This window comes from Sorex araneus, chromosome 8 (genome assembly GCF_027595985.1).
Source record: "Sorex araneus isolate mSorAra2 chromosome 8, mSorAra2.pri, whole genome shotgun sequence".
NCBI classification, from domain to species: domain Eukaryota; kingdom Metazoa; phylum Chordata; class Mammalia; order Eulipotyphla; family Soricidae; genus Sorex; species Sorex araneus.
Genome location: NC_073309.1, coordinates 3,013,103 through 3,040,740, shown reverse-complemented (window position 1 = coordinate 3,040,740; position 27,638 = coordinate 3,013,103). Strand labels below are relative to the sequence as shown.

The 27,638-nt window shown below is 65.9% G+C and overlaps 1 protein-coding gene across 1 annotated transcript in view; it reads left to right on the top strand.

The window, feature by feature from the left end:
- PLCG2 (phospholipase C gamma 2) overlaps positions 1–27,638 on the top strand; it is an 80,260-nt gene that overhangs the window by 29,494 nt on the left and 23,128 nt on the right. The window contains exons 3-22 of the mRNA XM_055145728.1: positions 1,426–1,569; positions 2,584–2,677; positions 2,950–2,997; positions 6,231–6,315; positions 7,336–7,419; positions 9,592–9,635; positions 10,413–10,485; positions 13,984–14,085; positions 15,043–15,161; positions 16,378–16,463; positions 16,974–17,094; positions 17,815–17,983; positions 18,315–18,419; positions 19,276–19,365; positions 19,584–19,759; positions 20,740–20,940; positions 21,718–21,837; positions 24,234–24,414; positions 25,065–25,136; positions 25,993–26,102. Coding sequence (XP_055001703.1) covers positions 1,426–1,569; positions 2,584–2,677; positions 2,950–2,997; positions 6,231–6,315; positions 7,336–7,419; positions 9,592–9,635; positions 10,413–10,485; positions 13,984–14,085; positions 15,043–15,161; positions 16,378–16,463; positions 16,974–17,094; positions 17,815–17,983; positions 18,315–18,419; positions 19,276–19,365; positions 19,584–19,759; positions 20,740–20,940; positions 21,718–21,837; positions 24,234–24,414; positions 25,065–25,136; positions 25,993–26,102 — 2,224 coding nt within the window. The remainder of the gene's footprint in view (positions 1–1,425; positions 1,570–2,583; positions 2,678–2,949; positions 2,998–6,230; positions 6,316–7,335; positions 7,420–9,591; positions 9,636–10,412; positions 10,486–13,983; positions 14,086–15,042; positions 15,162–16,377; positions 16,464–16,973; positions 17,095–17,814; positions 17,984–18,314; positions 18,420–19,275; positions 19,366–19,583; positions 19,760–20,739; positions 20,941–21,717; positions 21,838–24,233; positions 24,415–25,064; positions 25,137–25,992; positions 26,103–27,638) is intronic.

Below are 27,638 nucleotides of genomic sequence, written 5' to 3'. Positions count from 1 at the left end.
GGGGCTGGTGGGGTGGGGGGGGCTGAGAGACGGGCGAGAGCTTCCCACTGAGCGCAAAGGACAGTGCGTCCCGGCCAGCCCACGGCTGTGCTTGCCCACTCCGGCTGTGTGCGGGGTGAGGACGTGCGGAGCCTGGGGGCCGGGCAGGGCTGGGCAGTGGCCGGGGTGGACGCAGGCCGGGCACAGGGCCCTGCACTCCCTCTCCGGCCCCTGGATGCTGCGTCTTGAGCAACAGACCTTCATATGTTCCCAGAGAAAAGATGCAGGTGGTAAGAATTCAGAGAGCGACCGCCGTGGCCTGTCCTGCAGGCGTGTGGCCGTGTGTGTGCGGATGCACACGTGCTCACGGTCCACACCCCATCTCCAGTGAGGAGAGCCTTGCCCGCTCCTTACAGTGCTCCCACAATGCTCCCAGACGGTGCTCCCCATGGTGTTCCACACAGTGCTCCCACTATACTCCCTACAGTGCTCCCACAATGCTCCCGACAGTGCTCCCAATAATGCCCTCTCAGTGCTCCCCATAGTGCTCTCGAACAGTGCTCCACGTGGTTCTGCCCATGAGTGCCCTCAGCTACTACGGGGCCAAGGTTTTAGTCTCTGTGGTGCAGGAGAAGGCTTAGTTTGGCTTTGGGCGGCCACACGACTCTATTGTGTGTGCGCCAGTGGGTGAAGGGGCTGACGGGTGACTCTGTCCTTATGCAGATGTTTGGTGAAATGCAGCCTCCACTTCATTGTCACAAGGAGGCCGTGTGTCGCGGGGCCGGGACCCCGACACCGGGATGAAAGGCGGAGGGCTCCGCAGCCCTCGCTCGCGGGTAGAGACTCCGCGCGCCTGTCTCCCCGCCCAGACCCCAGGTGCTCTGCGGGACCGGCCGGGCCGTCACCTTATCTGTCACTATCTGTTGTCAGTGCACGTCACACGTCACACGTAGATTTTTGCTGGAAGAAAGATGATGTCATCCCGTGTTGGAGACACAGTGGGAGGAGAACGGTTAGAGAAGCGTTGTGAGGGGTGTGTGTGTGTGTGTGTGTGTGTGTGTGTGTGTGTGTGTGTGTCTGCTTTACAGCACCACGCTCTCCCGTGACCTTGCCGGACATCGTCTGTCCTGGGAGCAGGTGGACTCCGGCCTCAGCGAGTGTCTGTCTGGGGAGAGGGAGGGGCCCACCAGTCAGCTCTCGGCTGTGCTTCCGGTCTCCAGGGGCCACTCCTGGCCGTGTGCTCAGGGACCACCTGCCGGCCAGGCCCGCCCCTCCCTGCTCCCCAGCCCCGGAGGAGGCGCCCTTGGGCTGGCCGGCCCCCTCCTCGCTTCCTGCCGCCTCACAGGCCGTCCCGGGGCTGGGGGCGGCCCTGAGGCCAGCGGGTCACCTTGGGTCAGCCCGGGGGCCGTGCCCGGCCTCTGATGTCCTCCGCGCCTCCTCCCGCAGTGGACATCCAGGAGATCAAGGAGGTGCGGCCCGGGAAGAACTGCAAGGACTTTGAGCGCGCCAAGGCCGTGCGCCAGAAGGACGACTGCTGCTTCTCCATCTTCTACGGCTCGCAGTTCGTGCTCAGCACGCTCAGCCTGGCCGGTGAGTGCTCCCGCTCCCCCGCCGTGCTCGGGCCGCCGGGGGCCGGCTGCAGCGGCAACGGGCTCGGGGAGAAAGCAGAGCCCGCCCGCACCTCCACTGTCCTGAGCTGCGAGCCGAGGCCGGTCCTGGCTCTCATCTGTGGGGCCTTCGTGCAGCTAAATGACCTGTGTGTGCACACGCACACACACACACACACACACACATACAAGCACACATAGGCACACACACGCACACACACACATGCACACACATGCATACACATACAAGCATACATAGGCACACACATGCACCATACATGCCCACACATGTGCACATATACACACAGGCACACACACAGACTTGCGTGCACACATGTACACACAGGCGCACACAGACACATGTATACATACACACGTGTACACACATGCACAGGCACACACAGACACACACTTGTGTGTACACATGTGCATACCGAACAGAGGCGGCCCAGGCTGGCCCTGGCTGATGCTGGACAGGCTGGTGCCGTGGTGAGCACCTGGAGGGGAGTTGCGGCCTCAGCCGCGGCCGTGGCACCCAGCACCGCCCGGGGCCTGGGTCTGACGGGCAGGAGAGGGGCCCGGAAGCCCCCCGAGCTGTCCGCTTAGCCCGGCCGCCGAGTTTGGCTGGGGGTGGGGAGTGCCCACGGGTCAGCCCTGCCCCCGCCCCTTCCTCAGCCCCGGGCAGAGAGCTGGGCACGGCCCGTCCCTGCCACGGCTCCCGGGTGGTCCCAGTGCCCCTGCTGGCGCTGCGCCGGCCGGAAGGAGTTGCAGCAGCTCCTGTCTCGGACAAGGGAAGGTGGCGTGGCACAGCCCCAGGTCACGGCCACGGCCCTCCCCGTGCCAGGCTCCAGGTGGGCGCTGGCGTGCCGGGGCTCTGATGCCCAGCTCTCGGGAGAGTACGGGAACGGGCACCAGGGCTGGCACAGCCTCGCTCCCGCCCCGGGGTCCGGACGGCGTCTCCGCAGGGGCTGACCCGATCTCCTCTCCGCCCCCCCAGCCGACTCCAAGGAAGACGCCGCCCGGTGGCTGTCGGGCCTGAAGATCCTGCTGCGGGAGGTGGCGGCCGCGTCCACGCCCACCATGATCGAGAGGTATGCAGGCGGCGCCCACTCAGCGCACGGTCGGGTGGCTCCCCGCGGCCAGCGCAGGGTGGATGGGCGTGCAGAGTCACGCCCTCCGAGGGGCACCGTGTCCCTCACCCCTCTGGGGGCTTGCAGGTGGCAGCGAAGGGAACCCCCTTTCCACCAGCTGGGGGCGTCGCAGAGCTCGGGCTGCAGAGGTGGGAAACTTCCTCGGACCCTCCACGAGGGACCCCCGTGGGCTGGTGCAGCTGCCAACATTCTCCCTCTGTCTCTCTCCCCAGCTGGCTGCGGAAGCAGATTTATTCTGTGGATCAGACCAGAAGGAACAGGTGAGGCTCAGGCACCCCTGATTCTCCCGGACCCCGCTTTTACTTATTTAATTTTTTTGATTTTTTTAATTGATGCAAGTGTGGGATGAGGCAGGGCCCTGCCTGTGTGAGGCCCCAAGGCCAGTCATCCTCGGCTCCTGCCAACATCGGGGCAGTGGCCTCCTGTCCCCCCCCAGCAGGGTCCCTGTCCCGGGAAGGCGCCCCCAGACCCACAAACAGCCCAGAGAGACAGGACACGGGTGGGTCGGGCACTGACTGGCCTGCACCTGGCCAACCAGTCGTGTGCATGTGTGTGCGTGAGTGTGTAAGTATGAAAGTGTGTGTCTCTGTGTATGTGTGAGTGTATGTATGAGTGTGTGTGTCTGTGTGGTATGTGTGTGTCTGTGTATGAGTGTGTGTGTATGTGTGTGTCTATATGTGGTGTGTGTATGTGTGTGAGTGTATGTATGTGTGTGTGTCTGTGTGGTATGTGTGTCTGTGTATGAGTGTGTATGTGTGTGTCTATATGTGGTGTGTGTGTGTTTGTGTGTCTGTTTATGTATGTGTGCGTCTGTTGATGTGCAGACAGTGTGTCTCGGCCAGGCTGTGAGCTGAGGGTGCTGGACGTGACCACTGACCACTGTTGGGGTGTCCTCAGCCCCTTTCTTCTTTTTAAAATTAATGTAATTATATTTTTAAACAGTAACAAGTCTCACAATGGAGACGTTACTGGAGCCTTCTTGAGCAAATCGATGAGCAACAGGATGACAGTGACACAGTGATAAAGTTCACAACGGTTTATTGCATTTACTATCCCAGCACCAGTCCCACCACCATTACACCTTCCCACCGCCATTATTTAGAATGTTTCCGCCCGGACCCCAAAGCCTGCCCCCAAGGCAGGGCCTGAGTAATTTATTTTGTATGGCTTGTTACGAATAACCCACCAACAATGACCCAGAAAGGCTTCCTTAGAGGAAGTGTTGACGTGTGCGAGAAGGGAAGGGCAGCCCTTCCGCCCGTGTCTTGGTGCATCAGTGGGCAGAGTGTGAGCTGTTGGAATTACCAGATCTAAGTACGGTGATGCAGCTGAGGTTAATTTTTTTTCTGACGGGATGGTGACTTTGGGGCCCCGGGCACCTTGGCAGTGTGTTGCCCTTGCGTTGCTCCCTTCTGGGAGGTTTGTTTGCGCGTCAGGATCATGGCCGCTAATGAGCTTATACGGCAGCGGCAGTTTGTGGGTGTGAGTGCCAGGCTCCCGGAGGCACGGGGAGACGGGGGAGGCTGCCGTTCCCGACTCTGCGAGCCTGGAGACTTGGGCCACAAAACCTGCATCCCTGAGCCCCTTCCTTCCTGTGTGTGGTCCTGCTGGGGGAGCCGGGGGCGGCCTGTGTGCGGGTGGATGTTCTGCAGCCCTGGGGTGCTCCAGCCTGGGGTGCTCCAGCTTGGATGCTCCAGCCTTGGGTGCTCCAGCCCCGGGGTGCTCCAGCCTTGGGTGCTCCAGCCCCAGGGTTCTCCAGCCTTGGGTGCTCCAGCCCCGGGGTGCCCCAGCCTTGGGTGCTCCAGCCCGGGGTGCTCCAGCCTTGGGTGCTCCAGCCCCGGGGTGCTCCAGCCTTGGGTGCTCCAGCCCCAGGGTGCTCCAGCCTTGGGTGTTCTACCTCGGGGTGCTCCAGCCTTGGGTGCTCCAGCCTTGGGTGCTCCAGCCCCAGGGTGCTCCAGCCTTGGGTGCTCTACCCTGGGGTGCCCCAGCCTTGGGTGCTCCACCCCGGGGTGCTCCAGCCTTGGGTGCTCCGCCCCGGGGTGCTGTAGACTTGGGTGCACAGAGGTGACTACACTGGGCGTTTCTGAATCAGAAACTTTCGTTCCTCTTCCAGCCCCCACGTGGGCTGGGCCGCTCCCAGCTGTCCAGGGGCCTGCGAGGTGCTGGCCGTGGAGCTGGGCGCCCTGGGGCGCTGGCTGTGACCTCGGGGGACGGGGCCGAGGGCACCTGCTGGTCTTTTGCTTAGATTTGCATTTCTGGCGGGTGGCACGTTCCCCTCCGTGTGTCCAGGGCGCTGCCCTTCTCGTGCCGGGCCTGGTGGCTGTGCGGCCCTCCCGGCCTCTCAGGCCTTTCCCCTCTCGCCGCTGCTCCCTCGCCTGCTCTCCGCCGGGCTGGTCACTGGCACTGCCCGGCACGCCCCGGGGGCCGCCAGGGCCTCCTCCCTCCGTGCCGAGGGCGGGGGTGGGAATGTGGTCCTGCGTGGACACAGTGGACGCTGGTGGCGGCCGGCTCACTGCCCCCTCTCTGACCTGTCCCCTCCCAGGGGGAGGGGCCTGTTCGCCCTGGGGTGGTGCCACCACGGATGTTTCCGTTCTCGTGCTGGGGGGCCCTGGCTGGTGCTGACATGGGGTGGACACACGACCCCCCCGGGCTCCCCTGGGGACATTCCGCACCAGCCCCCACCCTCCGTGGCTGAGACGTGTCCGGCCCGGCCCTCTTGGGGAGTGACCCTCCCACTGTGTCCCCTTCCTGCTGCCCCGAGCAGGCGCCTGTCTCCGGCCCGCCCCGCCCCTGTGTCCTGCCTCCCGCGAGTGGGAAGCCCCTTTCCCGAGGCCCCGGTGGGGGCGTGGATGGATGGGGGGGTGTTACTGCATGTGCCGGGCCGCGGCCTGGCCTGCCGCCCTCGGGACGCTGCAGAGACCAGCGGGCCTGGCGCGCGGCCTTCCCTGGCCGGAGCCGTCCACGCCCCGCGTCCCTGCGGGGCCCCTGTGCCGGGCATGGGACCCCCGGGGGAGCTGCCGGGTGCCCCGCCCGTGCCCAGAGCCCGGGACCCTCCTTCCCTCCCCGTGTTGCTCTCCAGCCCATGCCCGGGGCAGCCTTCCTGCCCCTCCCCCGGCCAACTGCTGACATGGGGCCCAGCCAGGTTTCGGGGTGCAGTGTCCACCCTCACGCCCCGTGGGGACGATGTGCTTGGCCATGAGCTGCAGGCGCCCGCCCCACCCTGGGCGTCTCGGCGCTTCCCGCGGCCCAGCCCCTGTTGCAGAGTGGCCCCTCGGGCAGGCGGGCGTGACCCCCGGTGTCTCTCTGTCCCTCTCCTGCCAGGGATGGGCGCTCGGATTAGCCCCTCTGGGGGGGGCCCAGTCCGGGGAGCGCCCTGCCCCTCCCGCTGCCTGGCCATCGGTGACCTCCGTCAGGCCCCGTCATGTCGGAGGTCACGTTGCCCCCGCGTGGTCAGGGCAGTGGCGGGCCCCCGCTGACCGCGTCCATCCCACAGCATCAGCCTCCGGGAGCTGAAGGCCATCCTGCCCCTGGTCAACTACAAGGTCGGCAGCGCCAAGCTCCTGCGGGACAAGTTCGCGGTGAGTCTGGCCTAGAGGCAGCGCTGGGGTCCCCGGAGGCCTGCCCGGAGGTGGCGAGCCGTCTCCCCCTGCTGCACCCCGGCCCCCAAGTCCACCTTCCTTCCGGGAATGCACGTGGACGTCCTCCTGATGGGGGACCAAGAGGGACGTGTCCTCCCAGTCCCCCCACCCCGTCACCTGGCGTCCCTGGGCCATCTGGGGGTGGGTCAGCCCCGGTGGCCGGGACAGGGATGGCCTGTCCAGGGGCCAGCCAGGGCTCGGGGGGCTGCACCAGCCACCCCCCCTCCCAGGGCCCTCTGCTGACCTGCGCCCCCCGAGGCCACTCGAGACCCTGCCCTGGGGGTGGCCGGCCTGGCAGGGAATAGTCCTGCCTCTCCCGCTGGTGCTCCCCGCGGCTGGGGACTCGAGGGTCCGAAGAGGTCCAGGAAATGGCCCGAGGCCCTCGTACCGCCAGAGGGGCTCTGAAGGGCACGAGCTCGTCTCCCCTGAAGTCGGGGTTCTGGAGCCTGAGGGGGCCTGTGGGGCCAGGGCTGCGGCTGGGGGGGAGCAGCAACTGCTCTGGGTTCGGGCCTCGGCCCTCCCATGCCTCCCTGGGCAGCCCCAGCCCCACAGGGCCGAGCACTGACAGGAGGAGCCCTCCCATGCCGCCCTGGGCAGCTCCAGCCCCACAGGGCCGAGCACTGACAGGAGGAGCCCTCCCATGCCGCCCTGGGCAGCCCCAGCCCCACAGGGCCGAGCACTGACGGGAGGAGCCCTCGATGCTGCCCTGGGCAGCCCCAGCCCCACAGGGGCGAGCACTGACGGGAGGAGCCCTCCCATGCCACCCGCGGCAGCCCCAGCCTCACAGGGCCGAGCACTGACGGGAGGAGCCCCCCTCGACCCCGGGATAGAGGAGGCGTCGGGGACCTCTGTGTCCCCAGGGGGAGTTCCGCACTCTGACCGGTCCTGTGGGGCTCCCGGCTCTCCCGGGGCGGGTCCACGGGGCGGGCAGCAGCCCGCGCGCTCATGTGTCCCCTGCAGGAGATAGGCGCGCTCAAGGACGAGCTCAGCTTCGAGCAGCTCCACGTCTTCTACAAGAAGCTCATGTTCGAGCAGCAGAGATCGGTGAGCGGGCGCGGGGTCCCGGCTGCTGCCCCCCCGCTCGGGACAGAGCAGAGGGTGCACGGGGCAGTGGGGGGGCGGCCGGGCAGCGGGGGTGCAGGGCGGGCTTGGTTTCTCCCCGGGGAGGTGGACGGGCCCAGCTGGCTCCGCCTGCAGCCTGATCCCGACCCAGGTCTGCATGTGGCCCCGAGCACAGGCCAGGGTGGCCCCGAGCACAGGGCCAGGGTGGCCCTGAGCACAGGCCAGGGTGGCCCCGAGCACAGGGCCAGGGTGGCCCCGAGCACAGGGCCAGGGTGGCCCCGAGCACAGGCCAGGGTGGCCCCGAGCACAGGGCCAGGGTGGCCCCGAGCACAGGCCAGGGTGGCCCCGAGCACAGAGCCAGGGTGGCCCCAGATGAAGCAGAGGCGCCTTCCCGAGGAGCGGGCCCCTCGCCCGGGCGGGGGCTTCTCTGACTCAGGTCCTGAGAGTACTGGGTGAGGGGAGCCCACCTCTCTGGAAGTGGGGGCTGTGGTTTGCCCTGGGCCGGGCCCTGGGCCCTGAGAGAAGCTCCAGGGCCAGAGTCCCAGGCGGCGCCCGCAGCTGTGGGAGACCCCCGGGGTGTGGGTCGGGTCACCTTCAGGGCCTTAGGAGACCCCCAGGGCCTTTGATTGGGAGACCCCTGGGGCACATAGGGGATGAGCGTAGGGAGCAACAGGGTAAGAGTGTGTGAGTGTGTGTGTGAGTGTGTGTATGTGTGAGTGTGTGTGAGTGTATATGTGTGTGTGTATGTGTGTGTGAGTGTATATGTGTGTGTATGTGTGAGTGTATATGTGAGTGTGGTGTGAGTGTGTATATGTGTGTGTGAATGTATATGTGTGAGTGTGTGTGTATGTATGTGTGTGAGTGTGTGTGTGTATATGTGTGAGTGTATGTGTGAGTGTGTGTCTGTGAGTGTGTGTGTATATGTGTGAGTGTATGTGTGTGTGTGGGTGTGTATATGTGTGTATGTGAGTGTGTATATGTGTGTATGAGTGTGTGAATGTGCGTGTATGTGTGTGTGAGTGCGTGTGTGCATGTGTGAGCGTGTCTGCCAAGAGCAGACACTCATCCTTTCTCCTTTCTTTCCTTTTCTTCTTGGCTTTTTTTTTATTGCACCACCTTGACCTAGTCACCGAGTTGTTCCCAGTTGGGTTTCAGTCCTGGAATGTTCTGACACCGACACCGTCCCTTCGCCTGGGCACATGCCCACCGCCAGGGGCCCGGGTTCCTTCCCGCCCGCTCCAGCGGGTCTCTGGCGGGCACTTTCTCCTCCCTCTCTCCCTCCCCCCTCCCCTCCCTCCCCCCTCCCCTCCCTCCCCCCCTCCTCTCTCCCTCCCCCCTCTCTCCCTCCCCCCTCCTCTCTCCCTCCCCCCTCTCTCCCTCCCCCCTCCTCTCCCTCCCCCCTCCCCTTCCTCCCCCTTCCTCTCTCCCTCCCCCTCCTCTTCCTCCCCCCTCCTCTCTCCCCCCCTCCCCTCCTCTCTCCCTCCCCCCTCCCCCCCTCAGCACTCAGCTCCTGTCCGGAGTGCTCATTCCCAGCTGTCTGCCGCAGTGGCCCTTCTCTGTGCTGACCGCCCTCCCCTGTGACATTCTTCACTTTCTCCTTCAATACTTTCGGCTGTTTGCTGCCTCTCACCCAGCCTGGGCACCCCTGAGTGGGGGACGGCGTCTGACTCGGTGGGTGGGGTGGGGGCGGTGTTTGGGGGCCATGCCTGGCGGTGCTCAGGGTCTCCTGCTGGCCTGCACTCGGGGGTCACTCCTGGAGGGACTCGGGGACCCTCGAGCAGGCAGGACGGTGGACAGAGTCTGCATGGCAGGGCCGGAGGGTTCAGACTTGGCTCCACAGCTCTCCAGCCAAACTGCCCAGGTGTGGACCCGGGTCTGGCCGAGAGCCTGGGTGCAAGGTGGCACTGTGGTGGCCACCCCCCAGTTCAGGGCCGAGAGGCAGGAGGCCAGGCGGCTAGGAACAGCGCAGGGAGCAGGGAGGAGAGGCGGGAGGGCCGGGTCCCAGGACTGCCCAGGCCTCGGGTCCCCTCCCAGGACAGGCCAAGGTGGGCGGCTCTCTGCGTCACCCGACGCCCCCTGCCCCCCGAAACCCGCTTTGGTCCGCGGGAGAAGCTGCCGCGGCTCACGCACGTTTCCCTTCTGTTTCCCTTCCAGATTCTCGATGAATTCAAAAAAGACTCCTCCGTGTTTATCCTGGGGTGAGCCCCTCCCCGTGTCAGCTCTCCGGGGCGGTGTCAGGGGCTCCCGCGCCCAGCTGTGGGGTCTGCGTGACTGCCCGGGCCCCAGACGGCTGTGGGAAGGGCCTGGCCAGGGGACCCAGGGGCTGGTGCTGGGGGCAGCACTGCAGGCCCGTCGGGTGCGGGGTGGGGGGCGTCTCACCCGTGCCCCGAGGTGCTGGGTGCGTGCTTAGCTGGGCCGCCTTCCCAGACCAGCTCGGGATGAGGCGTCCGCCCCTGGGGGCCCTTCCCGAGGGCAGGAAATGTCCCTGGGCTTCTGTGCGGCCGAGGGCAGGGGAGGGCGAGTCGGGGGCCCGTGCGGGGTGCTCCGTGCGGGGAGAAGGTGCTCATACAGGGTAGCTCATGCTGTCCCCGGACCCCCTGCATCTCTGGGCTTGCTCCCTGCCCTCCACCCCCCTGGCTGTCTGGGGGGTCTGCTAGCCGAGGGAGCCCCGTCCAGGGCCTGGGGTTGGTGTCGACGCCCCTCCTCCCCAGGCCTTTGCCCAAGACCCCCCAGTCTCGGCAGCTTCTGGGACCTCCCGGGGTCCCCGTTTCATAGCTCCCCGGTTTCTCTCACCCCGCGGAGGGCCTGTGGCCCCCGGGACAGGCGGGCGGGCACTGAGGATGGCGGCAGGAGCCCGGGCGGGTGGGTCAGGGCCAGGACGTCCCCCGCTGCCCAGCACGGAGAGATGTGGCAGCTAGGGGGCAGGGGCTGCCATCGCGGCCCCTCTGCTGACGGGGCCTTTGCACGTGCCTCAGCAACACTGACCGGCCGGAGGCCTCCGCCGTCCACCTACACGACTTCCAGCGCTTTCTGATCCACGAGCAGCAGGTGAGGGGGCCGTGGGGGCCGTGGGTGGGGAGGGGGAGGGGCAGGCAGGGAGGGCTCTGGTCACCCCCAGGACGCGCAGTGACCCTCGGTGCTGGGGACAGCAGCGCCATGTCCAATGCCACAGACTGTGTGTCAGCAGATGGCCCCGGGCGGCCCTCTGGGTCCCCGAGACTCGGGCCCACCCAGCCCCACCCCCCGTGCTCCTCCCCTCGCCCGTGTCCACCCCTTCCTTGGCTATCTGCACACGTAGTTTGCTTTGGGGAACAGGTGTGGGGGCAGCGTGGGGTCTTCCTGGCAGCTGGGCCGTGCTGTGCCGACCCCCTGAGCTCGCTCCCCAGGCGGGCGAAGCGGCTGGGCCAGGCTCCCCGACGGCCCACGTTGGGCGCCAAGACATGTCGGCGCAAAAGGGGACTCTCTGCTCGTGCGGGCGGGCTCTTGCTTGAGACTTGTGTCCGCGATCATCCTACAGTGCTCCCAAGACCAACGTTAGTCTTTGCACAGTTAAAGGCAGTGCGTCAGGCCCCTCCCGAGATGTCCAGGCCTGGGGCTGGAGCGATAGCACAGCGGGTAGGGCAGCGGGTAGGGCATTTGCCTTGCACGCGGCTGACCCAGGTTCGAATCCCAGCATCCCATATGGTCCCCCGAGCACCGCCAGGGGTGATTCCTGAGTGCAGAGCCAGGAGTAACCCCTGAGCATCGCCGGGTGTGACCCAAAACGCAAAACACGAAAAAAAACCCAAAATACCAAGATGTCCAGGCCTCCCCGGCACATGTGTATGATGTCACCAGTCCTGTCCCCATCGCTGCCCCTCCCCCCGCCTCGTCCCCCGTGAGGTCCCGTCCCTGCGTCGCCCTGTCCTCCCGTCTCTGGCCACGGCCCGTGTGCGGGTGAGACTGCTGTGCGCAGGACCGGTCACTCCAGGCATCTGGGCCCCCTCTGCGCCCGAGCCCTGCCTGTGTCCTGCCCCTGCGTGGGCCGAGGCCTCCTGTCCTGGCCGTCTGCCCTGCCCTGGAGTCTGCCGAGCGGGAGACGCGGCCCACAGAGTCACTGCACTCAGAGTCGCGTTGGCGTCTCCGTGGGTGTTGGTGCTCGTTACTCGGTGTGGGGCGGCCCCGGCCAGGGCCAGCTGTGCGGTTTTCTTGGTCTCTCTGGATGAGGCCAGGCCCCTGGGGACAGTCTCCCGGGCGCTGGAGGCTCCTCCCCTCCCCTTTTGTCCAGCGGGTGTCCACGCTGCCCCCGGCCCCTGTAGAGCCTGGGGCGGTGGGGTTTTACCCAGGGGGGCAGCAGCCGCGTAGCACCTGAAGCACCAGGCGCTCTGGGGTGCCCTGGCTGGCCCGTGGCACCGAGGCCTGAGGTGGCAGCTTCTCGCCGAGGGCGGCTGCACGGTGCCTGTGTGGGGCGAGCGGTGCACGTGGCCAGGGAGTGGCCACGGGAACCGGGCAGAGGCCCTGCACTGCGGCCGGGGGTCAGCGGGGAGCGGCTGTCGCAGCCTCTGCCACTCACGGGGTCACCACTGCATCCCGGGACAGGCCGGGACAGCCAGGGTGCGGGCACGGACAGGTGGCACCGAGGGGGGTGACTCAGACCAGCTCCGCACTCGGTCTCAGGCCTCAGTTTCCCCGTTCTCCCCGCCCTTACCCAGAGACTGACTTTTTGTTTTGTTTTTGGGTCACCTGACGATGCTCAGGGCCTCCTCCTGGCGCTGTGCTCAGGAGTCACCCCTGGTGGGCTTGGGGGGCCTGTGGGATGCTGGGTGGAACCCGGGCCGGCTGCGTGCAAGGCCAGCGCCCTCCCGCTGTGCCAGGCTCCGGCTCTGTCTCGCAGGGTGTCTCCGAGACCCCGCGGCCCCTCACCGTCCTTCCCTCACCGTCCTCGTGTCGGGACTGTGTCAGGCAGGCGGCGGAGCCCCGACCAGGGGTCCCCGCTGGTCCTCAGCCGTCGTGCTCTGAATCCCGGAGGTTTCTCTGTCCCAGTCCCGGGTTTCGGGGTGAGGGGGGGGCGGTTCTGTAGAAGGAAGGAGGACGCGGTCTCCGCCTGGGGGGGGTCTCCCGCGGTGTTTGCGTTAGGTAACTGCACCGCGTCCCGACTCTGCTGACAGGCAAATGAATAGCCCGGCCCGGCCCGGCTGCTTTGGGTCCCTTATCTGAGAGATACGGGGAGGCACCGCCCGCCAGTCCCTCGCCACCACCTCATTTGTGTCTGGTTCTCTCTTCAGCTGCCTGCTCTGAGCCTCCCACACACACTCACACACACACACTCACACACACTCACACACACCCCACACACACACTCACACACACACACTCACACACACTCACACACGCACTCACACACACCACACACACTCACACACACACACACTCACACACACACTCACACCCACACACCCACACTCACACACACCCACACACACTCACATACTCACACACACTCACACCCACACACACACACATACATACACATACTCACACCCCTCACACATTCTCACACCCACACACCCACACACCCACACTCACATACATACCCTCACACATACTCACACCCCCACACACTCACACATTCACACACACCCACACACACTCATACACACCCACCCACCCACACTCACACACACCCACCCACACTCACACACACCCACATACACTCATACACACCCACACACACACTCACACCCCACACACTCACACACACTCACACCCCCCACGCCCCCCACACCCACACCCACTCACACCCCACACACACACTCACACACACACACTCACACACACTCACACACACAGAGGTGTGTCCCTGTGCCTGAGGACAGTGTCCTGCTGATAACGGGCCTCTCCTGGGGTGGGCCGGGGCTGCGGGGTGGTGTGTCCCAGGCAACTCAGGGCAGCGACTCCGGACCCACCTCCCTGGCCGCAGTGCCAGGCCCAAGGTGGCGCCTGCTGGAGCCTTCGGCGTTGGCTCTGGCCCCCCTGGGCAAGGCAAGTGCTCCCCCCCGCCCCCCCCCCAGAGCTCGGCGGAGGGACCCGCTCTGCCCGGTGCCCAGAACTGGTGACCTGAGCCTTGACCTGCCACTCCGGGGCTGTGTGGCCCTGGGGGGCGGGGCAGGAGGGCGCCGGGCCGGCTTAGCACTTCCTGCGGGTAGGTGCTGGGTGGAGCCCAGGACCTCACCTGGCATCACCTGCCACCCCGCCCGTGCAGTTTGGCCCCGTGGGGTGGCCAGGCTGGCACTGGCCCGCGGCCGGCCAGGCAAGAGCCCCTGGGCTTGACTCAGCCACCTGCCCCCTCCCGTGCCACAGCCAGGGACAGAGCAGCGTCAGAGCCGACTTACTTTTGTGAATAAAGTTTTATTGGCACACACCTGCCCCCCCCCCGCCCCGTGTGCTTCGTGTGTGCCTTGGGCCAGAGCCAGAGCGGGCCGGGGCTGCGGCAGAGGCTGACGTCGGGACCCTGTGTGGGGGCTGGGCCCGCCCTCGCCGACTCCGGCTTCTCTTCCTCGTGCCCAGGAGCACTGGGCTCAGGATCTGAACAAGGTCCGGGAGCGGATGACCAAGTTCATCGACGACACCATGAGGGAGACGGCCGAGCCCTTCCTGTTCATCGACGAGGTGAGCTTCGGGGTCTGCCGCCCGGTGCGGTTCTGGGCCCGCCCAGCAGAGGGCGTCTCCCCCCAGCACAGCTGCCTTCTGGGCGCCCAAGGAGGGTGGTTGGTTTGGCCCTGGGTAAGGGGGTGGGCCTGCCCCATGAGGTGGGGAGAGGGGCCTTGCCCCTGAGGTGGGCAGTGACGTCGCCCTGTTTCCCAGGCTGTGGGCTCACTGATGTCGGTGCTCTGAATCACAGTGCTCTGAATCAGACACGGGGAGCATGTGCAGAGCGTGTGTGAAGAGAAAGGGGCGGTGTTGGCATCAAGGCGGCAGTGCGGGCTCCAGGCACTTGCCTTGCACGTGACCAGCCCTAGTCTAATCCTCAGCACGAAGTACGATTCCCCCCTCAGAGCCAGGAGTCAGCCCCGAGCACAAAGCCAGGAGTCAGCCCTGAGCACTGAGCCTGGAGTGATCCCTGAGCACAGAGCTGGGAGTGAGTTCTGAGCACAGAGCCTAGAGCAAGCCCCAAGCACAAAGTCGGGAGCGAGCCCTGAGCACTGAGCCTGGAGTGATCCCCCAGCACAGAGCTGGGAGTGATCCCCGAGCACAGAGCCAGGAATGATCCCCGAGCAAAGAGCCGGGAGTGAGCCCTGAGTACTGAGCTGGGGGTGAGCCCTGAGCACAGAGCCAGGAGTGAGCCCTGAGCACAGAGCCAGGAGTGAGCCCTGAGCACTGTGCCTGGAGTGATCCCTGATCACTGAGCCGGGAGTGACTTCTGAGCACAGAGTCCGGAGCAAGCCCCGAGCACTGAGCTGGGAGTGATCCCTGAGCACAGTGTCGGGAGTGAGCCCCGAGCACTGAGCCGGGAGCGAGCCCTGAGCACCCAGACTTCCCAAGTCCCGGTGACAGTGCAGCCGTGCTCCGGGAGCGCCTCGGCCACGCGTGTGGCCGCCGGCTGAGCCGTCTCCTCTGCCCGCGCAGTTCCTCACCTACCTGTTCTCGCGCGAGAACAGCATCTGGGACGAGAAGCACAGCGCGGTGGACATGCAGGAGATGAACAACCCGCTGTCGCACTACTGGATCTCCTCCTCGCACAACACGTGAGTGTCCGCCCCCCGACGCTCGGGAGGAGCTCTGCTCTGGTATTTGTCTCCTGGGGGCCACTCCCCGCAGTGCTCAGGGCCGACTCCGGGCGCAGTGCTCGGGCCGGGAGCCGTGCCGGGTCCCCGGGGCTGAGCGCGGGTTCGGCACGCGCAGGGCCAGCCGCGCCCCGCCCGCTGTGCCGCCCCTCTGGGCCCGGAGAGTTCCGGACGGAGACCGCGCCCCCAGCCCCGCCACCCCTGCCCCGCTGGTGTCCCAGGAAGAATCTTTCTGTCGTGGCCCTTGTGGCGAGCAGGCGAAGCTGTCGCCCGTCTGGGCCTCTCGGGGGGCGGCACAGGCCAGTGAGCGGAGGTGACCGGGGTCAGGCCCCTGCTCACAGGGCAAGGAGGGCGGGGCATGGCCGGGCGGGGCGGGGCTGGGGCGGGGCGCGGAGGGCCGGGGCGGGGCATGACTGGGTGGGGCGGGGCCAGGACTGGGCATGGCCGGGTGGGGCGGGGCGGGGCGGGGCGGGGCGCGGGGGGGGCCGGGGCGGGGCATGGCTGGGCAGGGCGGGGCCAGGACTGGGCATGGCCGGGTGGGGCGGGGCGGGGCTGGGGCGGGGCGCGGGGGGCCTGGGCAGGGCATGGTCGGGTGGGGCGGGGCCGGGGTGGGGTCGGGCGGGGCGGGGTAGGGCCTGGCTGGAGCGGGGCGGGGCGCGGAGGGTGGGGCGGGGCTTGGTAGGGGCGGGGCCGGGGCGGGGCCGGGCCGGGGCGGGCGTCGGGCACTGGAGTGGAGGCTGGTGTCACCCTGGCGGGATGGCGCTGCGTCCCCGTCTGAGGCCTGGGGGTGGTGGGAGGGGGACGCCCGTCCCCAGGGAGCACGCGCCTGGCACACGCGAGGCCCCGGTCTGCTCCCCGCGTGGCCCCAGGCCTGCGTCAGGGCCCGACTCTGGGCACGGGGCCCTCCCCTGCTGGCCTCTCGCCTCGGGACGGGCCTGGGAACCGCCGCAGCCCGTGCCGGTGGACACGGCCGGCCGCCTCGCGGGCCCCTGGGGGTGTCGGTCCCCGGGGGCCAGGCGAGGGCCCAGCTCTGCTCTGTGTGGGCGGGCGGGGGCGACTCCTCGCCAGGGCCCTGCCCGAGGCCCCTCTGCGGCCGCCTCCGCACCATGGGCCCGTGCTGACCTCAGGCCCTTGGGGGAGGGCGAGCACTTGGTGCTGAGGTGCTGCCTGCCCCCAGGTACCTCACGGGGGACCAGCTGCGGAGCGAGTCGTCCACGGAGGCCTATGTCCGCTGCCTGCGCCTGGGCTGCCGCTGCATCGAGTGTGAGTGGCCCCGGCCCGCCCCGGCCCGCCCCGGCCGGCCCCGCCCCACCAGGCCCCGCCCCACCCGGCCTGGCCCCACCCCGCCCGGCCTGGCTCCGCCTCACCCACCAGGCCCCGCCCCTCCCCTCCCGGCCCCGCCCCGTCCGTGCCCTCTGCGGGCCTCTGCTCTTTCTCCCTGCTCTCTCCGTTCCGGACGCGGGAACGTGCCGTGGCCTCCCCGGGCACAGGGTGCCGGCCTGGTCCAGTCCCGCACACGTGGGCCCCGAGTCGGGCCCGGGCAGCCTGAGCGTCCCTCGCCCCGCCTTCCCCGCACCTCCGCCTCAGCCTGACTGGGGGGGCGGCGGGGGGCCCTGAGCCCCGTGGGAGAGCGGCCAGGGGTGCAGCTGGGCGGCTCGTGTCCAGCGGGCGGGGTGGGGGGAGCCCGGCCCGAGTCGGGGCGTGGCCCGCAGTGGCCCGGGAGCGGGGGAGGAAGAGCCCAGGGACAGGCTCGAGGCGCCGCTGTGCCCACAGTGGACTGCTGGGACGGCCCCGACGGGAAGCCCATCATCTACCACGGCTGGACCCGCACCACCAAGATCAAGTTCGACGACGTCGTGCAGGCCATCAAGGAGCACGCCTTCGTCACCTCCAGGTCTGCGGGGCCCGGGACGCCAGGCTGTGCACGGGGGACACACGCGCCCCACCCCACACCTGTACACAGACACACACACACACCCGCACACACACAAACACAACCCTCACATACAACCATACACACACCCGTACACACACCTGAACACGACCCCGTCTTGCAACCATTCACACACCCATGCCCATACCTGTACACACACACACATCCACCCGTACACACACTACACATACCCATACACACCCACACACACACATAAACACACACACCTATACACACACACCCACACACATACACACACAACCACCATATACAAGCATAACACACCTACACACATAGCCACACCCACCCACCCACACCCCCCCTCACACCCCAGCCCCCGCATCCATACACCCACATTCTTCCCTGTCTGCACCCGAGCCTGTCACTGACTTGTCTTCAGCTGAGTCTAGGCCACACATACTCACACACACACAGACACACGCACACACCCCCCTTGTCACTGCCTTAGTGTCCACTGGGTGTTGGTGCCCCCTGCAGGCAGGAAGTGCCAGTGGCTCTGGCTCCCAGAGGAGGAGCCAGAACCTGGGGAAACCCCAGGACCCTGCTACCTGCTGCACCATCTGCAGGCAGACACACACGGGGTCCTGGTCTCTGGTCAGGTGGCACAGGGGTCCCCAGCCCTCAGCTGCCCCTTGCTGAGATGCCCCCTGCCCCCGGCAGCTTCCCCGTGATCCTGTCCATTGAGGAGCACTGTAGTGTGGAGCAGCAGCGCCATATGGCCCGGGTGTTCAAAGAGGTGCTGGGCGACCTGCTGCTGACCAAGCCCACGGAGGCCAGTGCCGACCAGCTGCCCTCGCCCAGCCAGCTGCGGGAGAAGATCATCATCAAGGTGGGACCCATCACCCCCTCTGACAGGGTCACGACCAGGTCATGGTCACAGTGAGACAAGATGCAGCTGCCCAGGGCACAGTGCTCAGGGAGCAGCGCAGGGGCCGGCTCTCACTGCACCCTCCCCTGCGTGTTCTGAGCTGGTGTCGGGCCACACAGTCCCGCCAGAGGGACGGAGCAAGGTCCCGGCCGTCCTGGGCTTCTGCCGTAGCCGGGAGACGAGAAGACCGTCCCCTCTCTGTGCTCCGGGGCAGGGGCGGCCGGGGACAGGGCGGCTGCCCTGGGCAGGCCTGGCCTGGACCTGGGGACCCAGGGCGTGTCTCACCCCTCAGCACAAGAAGCTGGGCCCCCGCGGCGACGTGGACGTCAACATGGAGGACAAGAAGGAGGAGCACAAGCAGCAGGGCGAGCTGTCCATGTGGGACCCCATCGACCAGGTGCGCCCCCGCGGCTCCTCCTCGGGGACAGGAGCGGGTGGGCGCTAGGGCCTGCTCAGTGCTCTCTCTGTCCTTGTGCACACGCCACACACACGCACGCACACACGCGCACATATACACGACATACACGCACACACGCGCACACACGCATCTACACATGCACACATACGCACACACACATGCACGCACGCACACACACAAGCACACATGCACACACATGCACATATGCACACGTGCACACAGGCGCGCCCGCACAGACACACACACGCAGCCCTGCTTTCAGTCGCCCCAGCAGCCCTCCCTCCGCGCGGGACACCGCCCTGCGGTCCCGCGGCCCCTGAGAGCCGCACTCTGCAGATCTGCACTTGAAGCTGCTGCGCGTGCGTCGGGCTGTGTTTCACATCCTCTCCTGTGTCCAGTGAGCACTGGACACGCCGCGGGCTGAGTAGAGGATGAAGTCGTGAAGGGTGATGAGAGGGTTCCTTCTTGGCAAACAGAAATCCTGAAAATCTTGGAAAATGAAACAAACAAAAATAGAGCTTGAGAGCCCAGGAGAGTCCTGCCGCTCTCCAGAGGCCGATAGTAGGAAATACGCCACAGACACTCGCTCCGGCCCGCCAGCTAGGGAAGCCTTAAGGCCTCCAGAGAGCCCACACGGCTACACTAAAGTGTGTGTGTGTGTGTGTGTGTGTGTGTGTGTGTGTGTGTGTGCGCGCGCGCGTGCGTGCACCCATCTGTCTGTGTCCGTGGGGCTATGTGGACTTTGGGACAGTTTTAGCAACGCCTGTGAACTCGGTGAACTCTGGCTATACTGGACGGAGCCTCTGGGGAGAGCTCATGCCACTCTGCTTTCTAGAAATGGACGCGGCACTACTGCGCCATTGCCGACGCCAAGCTGTCCTTCAGCGATGACATCGAGCAGACGGCGGAGGAGGAGCCGGCCCAGGTAGGCAGTGCCCTCTGCCCCCTGCCCCTGCCATCTCCCGCTGTCCCGGGTACCGAGGCCAGGCAGCTCTTCCCTGACTGGTTGGCTGGTCCAGGGGCTTAGCCAATGAGGTTCGAGTTTCTTCCTGCTCTCTGGAGGGCATTTGATGCTTCCCCACTTTCCTGCCCTGTCCCCTCGGGATGGGCGGGTGAGACCCCCGTGTTCTCCGTGTGGCCCAGGATACGCCCCCCACGGAACTGCACTTTGGGGAGAAGTGGTTCCACAAGAAGGTGGAGAAGAGGACGAGTGCCGAGAGGCTGCTGCAGGAGCACTGCGCCGAGACCGGGGGCAAGGACGGCACCTTCCTGGTCCGGGAGAGCGAGACCTTCCCCAACGACTACACCCTGTCCTTCTGGTAAGGCCCCGCGGCGGGCCACAGGCAGGCCTGAACCAGAGCCCCGGACGTCACCCCGCGCCTGAGCCGGTGGCATGACCTGTGACCCCAGGCAGCTCACTCAGCCACCTGGGACCCGCTGGGATTCCACAGGCGGCCTGGGGAGGGGTTGGGAGCTTGTGTGCTTGTCTGCTCGCTCGATCACCCACTCACCAGCTCACTCACCAGCTCACTAACCCACCCGCTCACCCACCCACTCAATCACTCTCCCACCATTCAGTCACACACCTGCTTACTCCCTCACCCAGTCACTCCCCATTCATTCACCCACTCACCTACTTACCTACTCACCCATTCACCCACCCACCCACCCTCCCACTCACCCACCCTCCCACCCTCCCATTCGCTCACTCGGTTGTTCACTGGGCAAGGTGCTGAGTGCTGGGTCGGGGGCTCGTGACGCCCCTGGGCAGACAGGCCTTTGTTCTGATGGGCGGCAGGTGGGTGATGAACAGGCCATCATGGGAGTGACTGACCGGCCCCAGTGACTCCCATCCCCGGGGGCGGCAATAAGAAGTTGCGGAGAGCCACCGGGAGGCCTGGAGAGACCCGGGCGCGGGCCCCGGGGGGCTGAGGGAGGCAGAGCAGTGACCTGCCAGCTGCGGGCGCTCCACGGGCCATCCCAGCTGCCCTGCTTGTCCTCGCGGGAAGCCCAGGGCCCCTGGGACAGGCGTCTGCGTCCGGATTGCAACGCCAGCTGCCTGCTTCCAGAGCAGGGATTCCGTGGGAAAGGGGAACGCGGGTGGAGGACGCAGGTAGAATGTTCTGGAACCCCGCAGCCGGTGCTCGGACTCTGGCCCGCTCTAAGAGCAGAAGCAGGCCTGTGGGGGCCTGTGGGGGCCTGTGGGGGCTCAGGCTGCAGCGCGAGCATGGCTGGTGTCCTCGGACCCCTGGGTGCAGGTGGCGTGGCCTGGTCACCACGCCCTCGTCCCCTCCTGCAGGCGGTCGGGCCGCGTGCAGCACTGCCGGATCCGGTCCACCATGGACGGCGGGACCATGAAGTATTACCTGACGGACAACCTCATGTTCACCAGCATCTATGCCCTCATCCAGCACTACCGCGAGGCCCACCTGCGCTGTGCCGAGTTCGAGCTGCGGCTCACCGACCCCGTGCCCAACCCCAACCCCCACGAGTCCAAGCCGTAGGTGTCCCCTGGCGCCCCGCCCCGCCCCTCCGCGCCCCGCCCCGCAATAGCCATTTGGCACCTAGCCCCGCCCCATGCCTAGCCCCGCCCTGCGCCCAGCCGCACCCTGCGCCTAGCCCCGCCCTCCGCGCCCCGCCCCGCCCCGCCCCGCCCCGCCCCACCCTGCACCTGCCCTGCAATAGCCCTTCAGCAATTAGTCCTGTCCTCCGTGCCTAGCCCCGCCCCACGCCTAGCCCCGCCCCACGTCTAGCCCCACCCCGCGCTTAGCCCCGCCCTGTGCCCAGCCCCACCCCTCTGCGCCTACCCCGCCCTGCAATAGTCCTTTAGCACCTAGCCCCGCCCCTGATCCTAGCCCCGCCCCCGAGCCTAGCCCCGCCCCTCCGCGCCTACCCTGCCCCTCAATAGCCCTTCTGCACCTAGCCCCGCCCTAGCCCCGCCCCTCCGCGCCTGGCCTCGCCCCACACAGCCCCTCGGCCCCCTCTGCCCCTCACCATGCCACTCGACTTCGCCATGCGTCCTCTGCGCCTCACCCCTCTCTGCTCCTCACTCCGCCCCCTCTGCCTTCTGTCCCGCCCACCCCGCCCCCTCCGCCCCTCTCCCCGCCCCTCCGCCCGCCTCGCCCCGCCCCCTGGCTCTCCCTACCTGCCGTGGGTGCTCCCTGACTGACTAAGTCACCCTGCGAAAGGCACTCCGGGGGTGGGACGGCCCGGGGCTTCCCTGAGCCGGTCACCGCGGTCAGCCCCGGTCACCCCGCGTCCCCGCGCTCCGCTGCAGGTGGTACTACGACGGGCTGAGCCGCGGGGAGGCCGAGGACATGCTGATGCGGGTGCCCCGGGACGGCGCCTTCCTCATCCGCCGGCGGGAGGGCACCGACTCCTACGCCATCACCTTCAGGTGGGACCCCTGCGCCCGCTGTACCCGGGAGGGGTCTCGGGCCCTGCGTCCGCCTTTGCCCGGGGAGGGTCCAGGCCCTGTGTCCACCTGCGCTCCAGGGAGGGGTCCCAGGCCCTGTGCCTGCCTGTGTCCAGGGGAGGGGTCCCGGGCCCTGCGCCCACCTGTGTCCAGGAGAGGGGTCCTGGGCCCTGCGCCCACCTGCGCTCCAGGGAGGGGTCCCAGGCCGTGCGCCCACCTGTGTCCAGCAGAGGGGTTCTGGGCCCTGTGCCTATCTGTGTCCAGGGGAGGGGTCCCGGGCCCTGTACCTGCCTATACCCAGGAGGGGTCCTAGGCCCTGCGCCGTCTGTGGCCCCCTGGGAGGGAGGGGTCCCAGGCCCTGTGCCCCCCTGCGCTGGTCTGTGTCCCCGGGAGGGAGGGGTCCCAGGCCCTGTGCCCCCCTTCGCCGGTCTGTGTCCCCGGGAGGGAGGGGTCCCAGGCCCTGTGTGGGTCTGTGCTTGGGTGTGTCTAGCCCCAGGGCACCCACACCCGGCTCAGGGGTCCCTCTGGGTGAATTCCCTGGGAGAGAAGCTGCAAACCCCAGCGCCGGGGATGGGGAAACCGAGGCAGAAGGAGCTGGAAGCTGACTGGCGCCCTGAGGTTTAGCACAGCAAGCGGCCCCCTCCCCAGCCCTGCCCGTTTATTCCCGTCATGAAGGCACCGCAGTGAGGGCCGCGGGGGTCCTGCCCTCAGGCCAGGAGGGCCTCGGTGGCTCTGCGGCCTCAGACCTGAGCTGTGTGTTGGCTCCCAGCAGGAGAGGGCGCGTGGGTGCTCTGGCCCGTTTATGTAAAACACAGATGGGGCGCGATCCAGTTTCTTTCTTTCTCAACTTGTGTTTCTACTCAGCAGTGCTTTTAGAACGTAAATATTTCATTTAATGAAATACTGCTGCAAAGCAGCGACCAGGCAGCCTTTGCCGGCATCTGTTCCTGCGGGCTGAGCAGGCTTTAAGGAGCGTGAAAGTCTGACGCGCAGCCTGTTTGCCTTGGCTCTGGGCCCACACCTGCCGGTGCTGCTGACGTGTGCCCGGCCACTGAGCTCCCTCTCTGGCCCCGAGGAGCAGACAGCCCAGCAGCCGGGCTGGCCATCGTCACGCCTGCAGACAGCTCTGGGCTGTCAAGTTAAGGTTGGAACTTCTTTATTTTTTTTGCTTTTTGGGTCACACCTGGTGATGCACAGCGGTCACTTCTGACTCTACACTTAGGAATCACTCCTGGCGGTGCTCAGGGGACCCTATGGGATGCTGGGAATTGAACCTGGGTCGGCCGCGTGCAAGGCAAACCCCCTCCCCGCTGTGCTATCGCTCCAGCCCTGGGGTTGGAAGTTCTTTTCCTCCAATGTTCTTGTTCTTCCTGATCAAGCCAGGAAGGTGAAGTCTGTCCCAGTTTGGGTTGTTCCGCCGCTTGTTTCAAACAGATGAGGAAATAAAAGACATGTCCTCATTTTTGGGGGAAAAATTCTGTTGTTAGAGCAGTGGGATGGATCAGTGGAGATGATCAGGGGTCTGGGCACAAACCCCCAGGACCAGAGAGGTTGACGATTCTCCTGCAGAGGGCCAGCGGCCCGTCACACCGGCCACGGAATGCTCCCATAGCCAGAGTGGTCACGGGCAGTACAGCCACGAGTGACTGTTACTGTTTCAGTGAAACTTGATTTACGAAATCAGGGCGGGGAGTCAGACTTGGCTGACCTTCCCAGAGCCCCCCTGAGGTGAGAGGGGAGAGAAAGGGCGGAAGGGCTGCGTGTGGGGCCCTCGGCTCCGAGCCGCATTCAGTGTCCCCCGGGTGTTCTGGGGAACCCACGTTCCAGCAGGACGGTTCCTAACAGCCGTTGCCGCGCGAGCTGCCGCCCCCGAGAGTTAAGTTCACGGCGTCACCGACCTTCTAACTGAAGCCCCGAGACCTTCTGCTAGGGAGCAGCCCTTTGAATTCATTCATTTTCCAGCCCGCTTACCTCCATTTGGTTCCATCACGGAGCACACGACACACGTGCAACATGTACACGCACACACGTACACACATGTGCACACATGCACACACGCACACACGCAGGTGTACGCACGCATGTATGCACACACACTGTAATGCTGACACCGCGCATCTCTGATCGTGGAGGAAACGGATCCAGGGTAAACCCGCGTGGACATGTCCGTGCGGCTCCTCCCGCTGGCCGGCCGGGCTCCGTCGGCCCTGTGCCTTCCCCCCGGCCGCGTCAGCACGCTGCGAGTGCAGCTGGGACCCGCGGGGGGCAGGGCGCCCCGACACTGGGCCCCTCGGGCCGCTCGTCTCTCTAGGCCTGGCCAGCAGGACAGTGCGGGGCTTCCCGGGACCCCGCGTGCCCACGCTGTGGCTCCCCCGCAGGGCCAAGGGCAAGGTCAAACACTGCCGCATCAACCGGGACGGCGGGCACCTGGTGCTGGGCACCTCGGCCTACTTCGAGAGCCTGGTGGAGCTGGTGAGCTACTACGAGAAGCACGCGCTCTACCGCAAGATGAAGCTGCGCTACCCCGTCACCCCCGAGCTGCTGGAGCGCTACAACATGGTAGGCGCCCCACGGGGCTGCAGCAGTGACCCCCGTCCAGGCCCTGGCCTCCAGCATTCTCCAGGGGGCCCTGAGATCTGCGGAGGGAGGAGGGAGGCAGTGCTTGAGTGGAGAGAGAAACGGTGGCTTGAGGGAGTGAGTCATGGCGTTGGGGGGTTGGTGGGGAAAGGCCATGTGTGCAAAGGCCCTGGGGTGACCAGGAGAGCAAACCTAGAGGCATATAGAAGCGGATGCTGGGGCAGGTACCTGTGTGTGTGGGGTGAGAGATAAGTAAGGATGGGGCCTCAGACATGGTGTCGTCTGGGTGACAGACAGCCTCTGACTCCATCCGATCGCCGCATTTCCGCTCCGGTCCCGGAGGCCCTGTGGTTCGCCAGGCCCCAGCCGCCTGGGGCTGGGCTGACCCCGCAGCCCGAGGGCCCTGACAGTGGCGCCTGGCCCGGGCTGTCGGGCCGTGTGCAGTGTTGCGGGATGGGCGAGGCGCAGGCGTCCCTCGGGCCTGGGCTTCCCGCTGAGCGCGGGGCCGGGCGGGGGCCCTGGGTTCGGGGGTGAAGCCTCCGTGTGTGCGGACGCTTCGCCGGCGCTGGGCTCCCTCCTGCGTTTCCGAGCCCAGGCGGCCTGGCCGTTGGCCACTCTCTGTTCTTGTGCAGGAGAGAGACATCAACTCCCTCTACGACGTCAGCAGGATGTACGTGGACCCCAGTGAGATCAACCCTTCCATGGTACGATGCGCCCCCGCCCCGCCTCCCCCCGCCTTGCGCCCTGCGCCCCGCGGGCAGTGTCCACCTGGCCTCGCTGCCCTGTGCTGGCCTCGGGCAGTGCTCAGGGCTCCCCAGCTGCGCCTCCCGGTCGTGTGCACCCTGGGCCACCGCCAGCCCCGGGGCCTTGGGCCTGCAGGGCGACAGCTGCCCACCCCGGCCTCCCGAGCTGCCCCGATTCTGTTTAGCTTTTTGAGGAGAGATGATTGACAGCTCTGGTTCCGGAGGGAAGGTCACTGGGGCCCCACCCCGGGGCGGCTTGCCGGGCCGGAGTTCTGAGCTCGGGCACCGTCCTTGGCTCCTGCCAGTCTTCCGCCTCTTTCTCGCTGACGGCGGTGCCCAGACCCCCTGGTTTCTAGATCCTTCCTGAGCTCTCTGGCCCGGCTGTGCTAACACAGGAAATGCCGCCTGCCCGCATTCTGGTTGAGCTGTGCTCCACCATCTCCTCTGTAGTAGCTATGACTCCTGTGTCACTGAGGGGGAAACTGAGGCAGAGCAGACACCTGCACGCAGCCGTCAGGTGCCCGGGGGAGCAGGACCTGCTTCCTGGTCGGGTCCCGCCTCCCTTTCAGGGGCCAGGGCACTTCCCAGCTTCCCGCTGAGCACAGCAGGGGTTGGAGGCGTGTCCCGGTCGGTTCCGGCGGGCACTGGAGCGGGAGCACCAGCTGGTGTCTCTCGAGGGAGAGGGCCATCCTGCGGGCCTGTGGTTGGTCTGTCCCCAGGGCCCCAGGCGGGCTGGGCGGCAGCTCCTGGCAGTGCTGTCCCCTGGCCAGCAGGTGGCGCCGCCGGCCCTCCTGACGGTCCCTTTCTTCCCCCAAAGCCTCAGCGGACAGTGAAGGCGCTGTACGACTACAAGGCCAAGCAGAACGACGAGCTGAGCTTCTGCCGGGGCGCCCTCATCCACAACGTCTCCAAGGAGCCGGGGGGCTGGTGAGGAGCCGACGCGGCGCCCCCTGCCCTTCCCGACCCTGCCCGCATTGACCAGTTTCCTAGAGGAGAGGTGACACACGCTCGGGCAGCCGCAGTCAGAATCACAGCCACACAGTCACATACAGTCACACAGTTACACAGTCACAATCAGCTACACAGTCACATGCAGTCACAGTCATTCAGTCACACAGTTACATATAGTCACACAGTTACTCAGTCACAGTCAGCCACAGTCACAACCACACAGTCACAATCACAGTCACACAGTCACATACAGTCACAGTCATTCAGTCACACAGTCACATACAGCCACACAGTTACACAGTCACAATCAGTCACATAGTCACATACAGTCACAGTCACACAGTCACAGTCACAGCCACACAGTCACATGCAGTCACAGTCATTCAGTCACACAGTCACATACAGTCACACACTTACACAGTCACAGTCAGTCACACACAGTCACACAGTCACAGTCACAGCCACACAGTCACATACAGTCACAGTCATTCAGTCAGTCACACAGTCACATACAGTCACACAGTTACACAGTCACAATCAGCCACACAGTCACATACAGTCACAGCCACACAGTCACAGTCACAGCCACACAGTCACATACAGTCACAGTCATTTAGTCAGTCACACAGTCACATATAGTCACACAGTTACACAGTCACAGTCAGTCACACAGTCACATACAGTCACAGCCACACAGTCACAATCACAGTCAGTCACAGTCACACACAGTCACAGCCACACAGCCACAGCCACACCTGTATACAATCACACAGTCACACACAGACATAGTCACAATCTCACTCAGTCACAGTCACAATCACAATCACAGCCATACAGTCACATAGTCACAGCCACACTCACAAAGTAACAGTCACACAGTCACACAGTCAGTCACAGCCACACACAGTCATAATCACAGCCAGTTGCACAGTCACATACAGCCACACAGCCACAGTCACAGAGTCACAGCCAGCCAGTCACAGTCACAATCACAGCCACACAGTCACACATAGTCACAACCATACACAGACACACGGTCACTCACAGTCATAGTCAGACTCAGTCATTCACAGTCATAGGCACACACAATCATAGTCATGTGTAGTCACATACAGTCACAGTCACTCGCACATAGTCGCACAGTCACACTCAGAGTCACAGTTACACAGTCACATATAGTCACACAGTCACTCACAGTGACATGCAATCACACTAGACCACTCACAGTCACAGTCACTGTCACACACAACCACAGTCATACAGTCATAATCACACAGTCCCAGCCACACAGTGACACAGCCCCACACTCACACTCAGCTGCTCACAGACACAGTCCCACAGCCCCTCGTGGCAGGCGTCACCTCTCTCCTGTTTCACTGTGGTGGCCGCCGCCGGGCGGGAGCCTCCCTGGGCACACACCGTGCTCCCTGTGTCCCCGCGTCCTGACTCCCGGGGCCTCGCCCCTCGGCACGGGCGCGTCAGGGGCCCCCCAGGCTTCCCGGCCACGCCGCT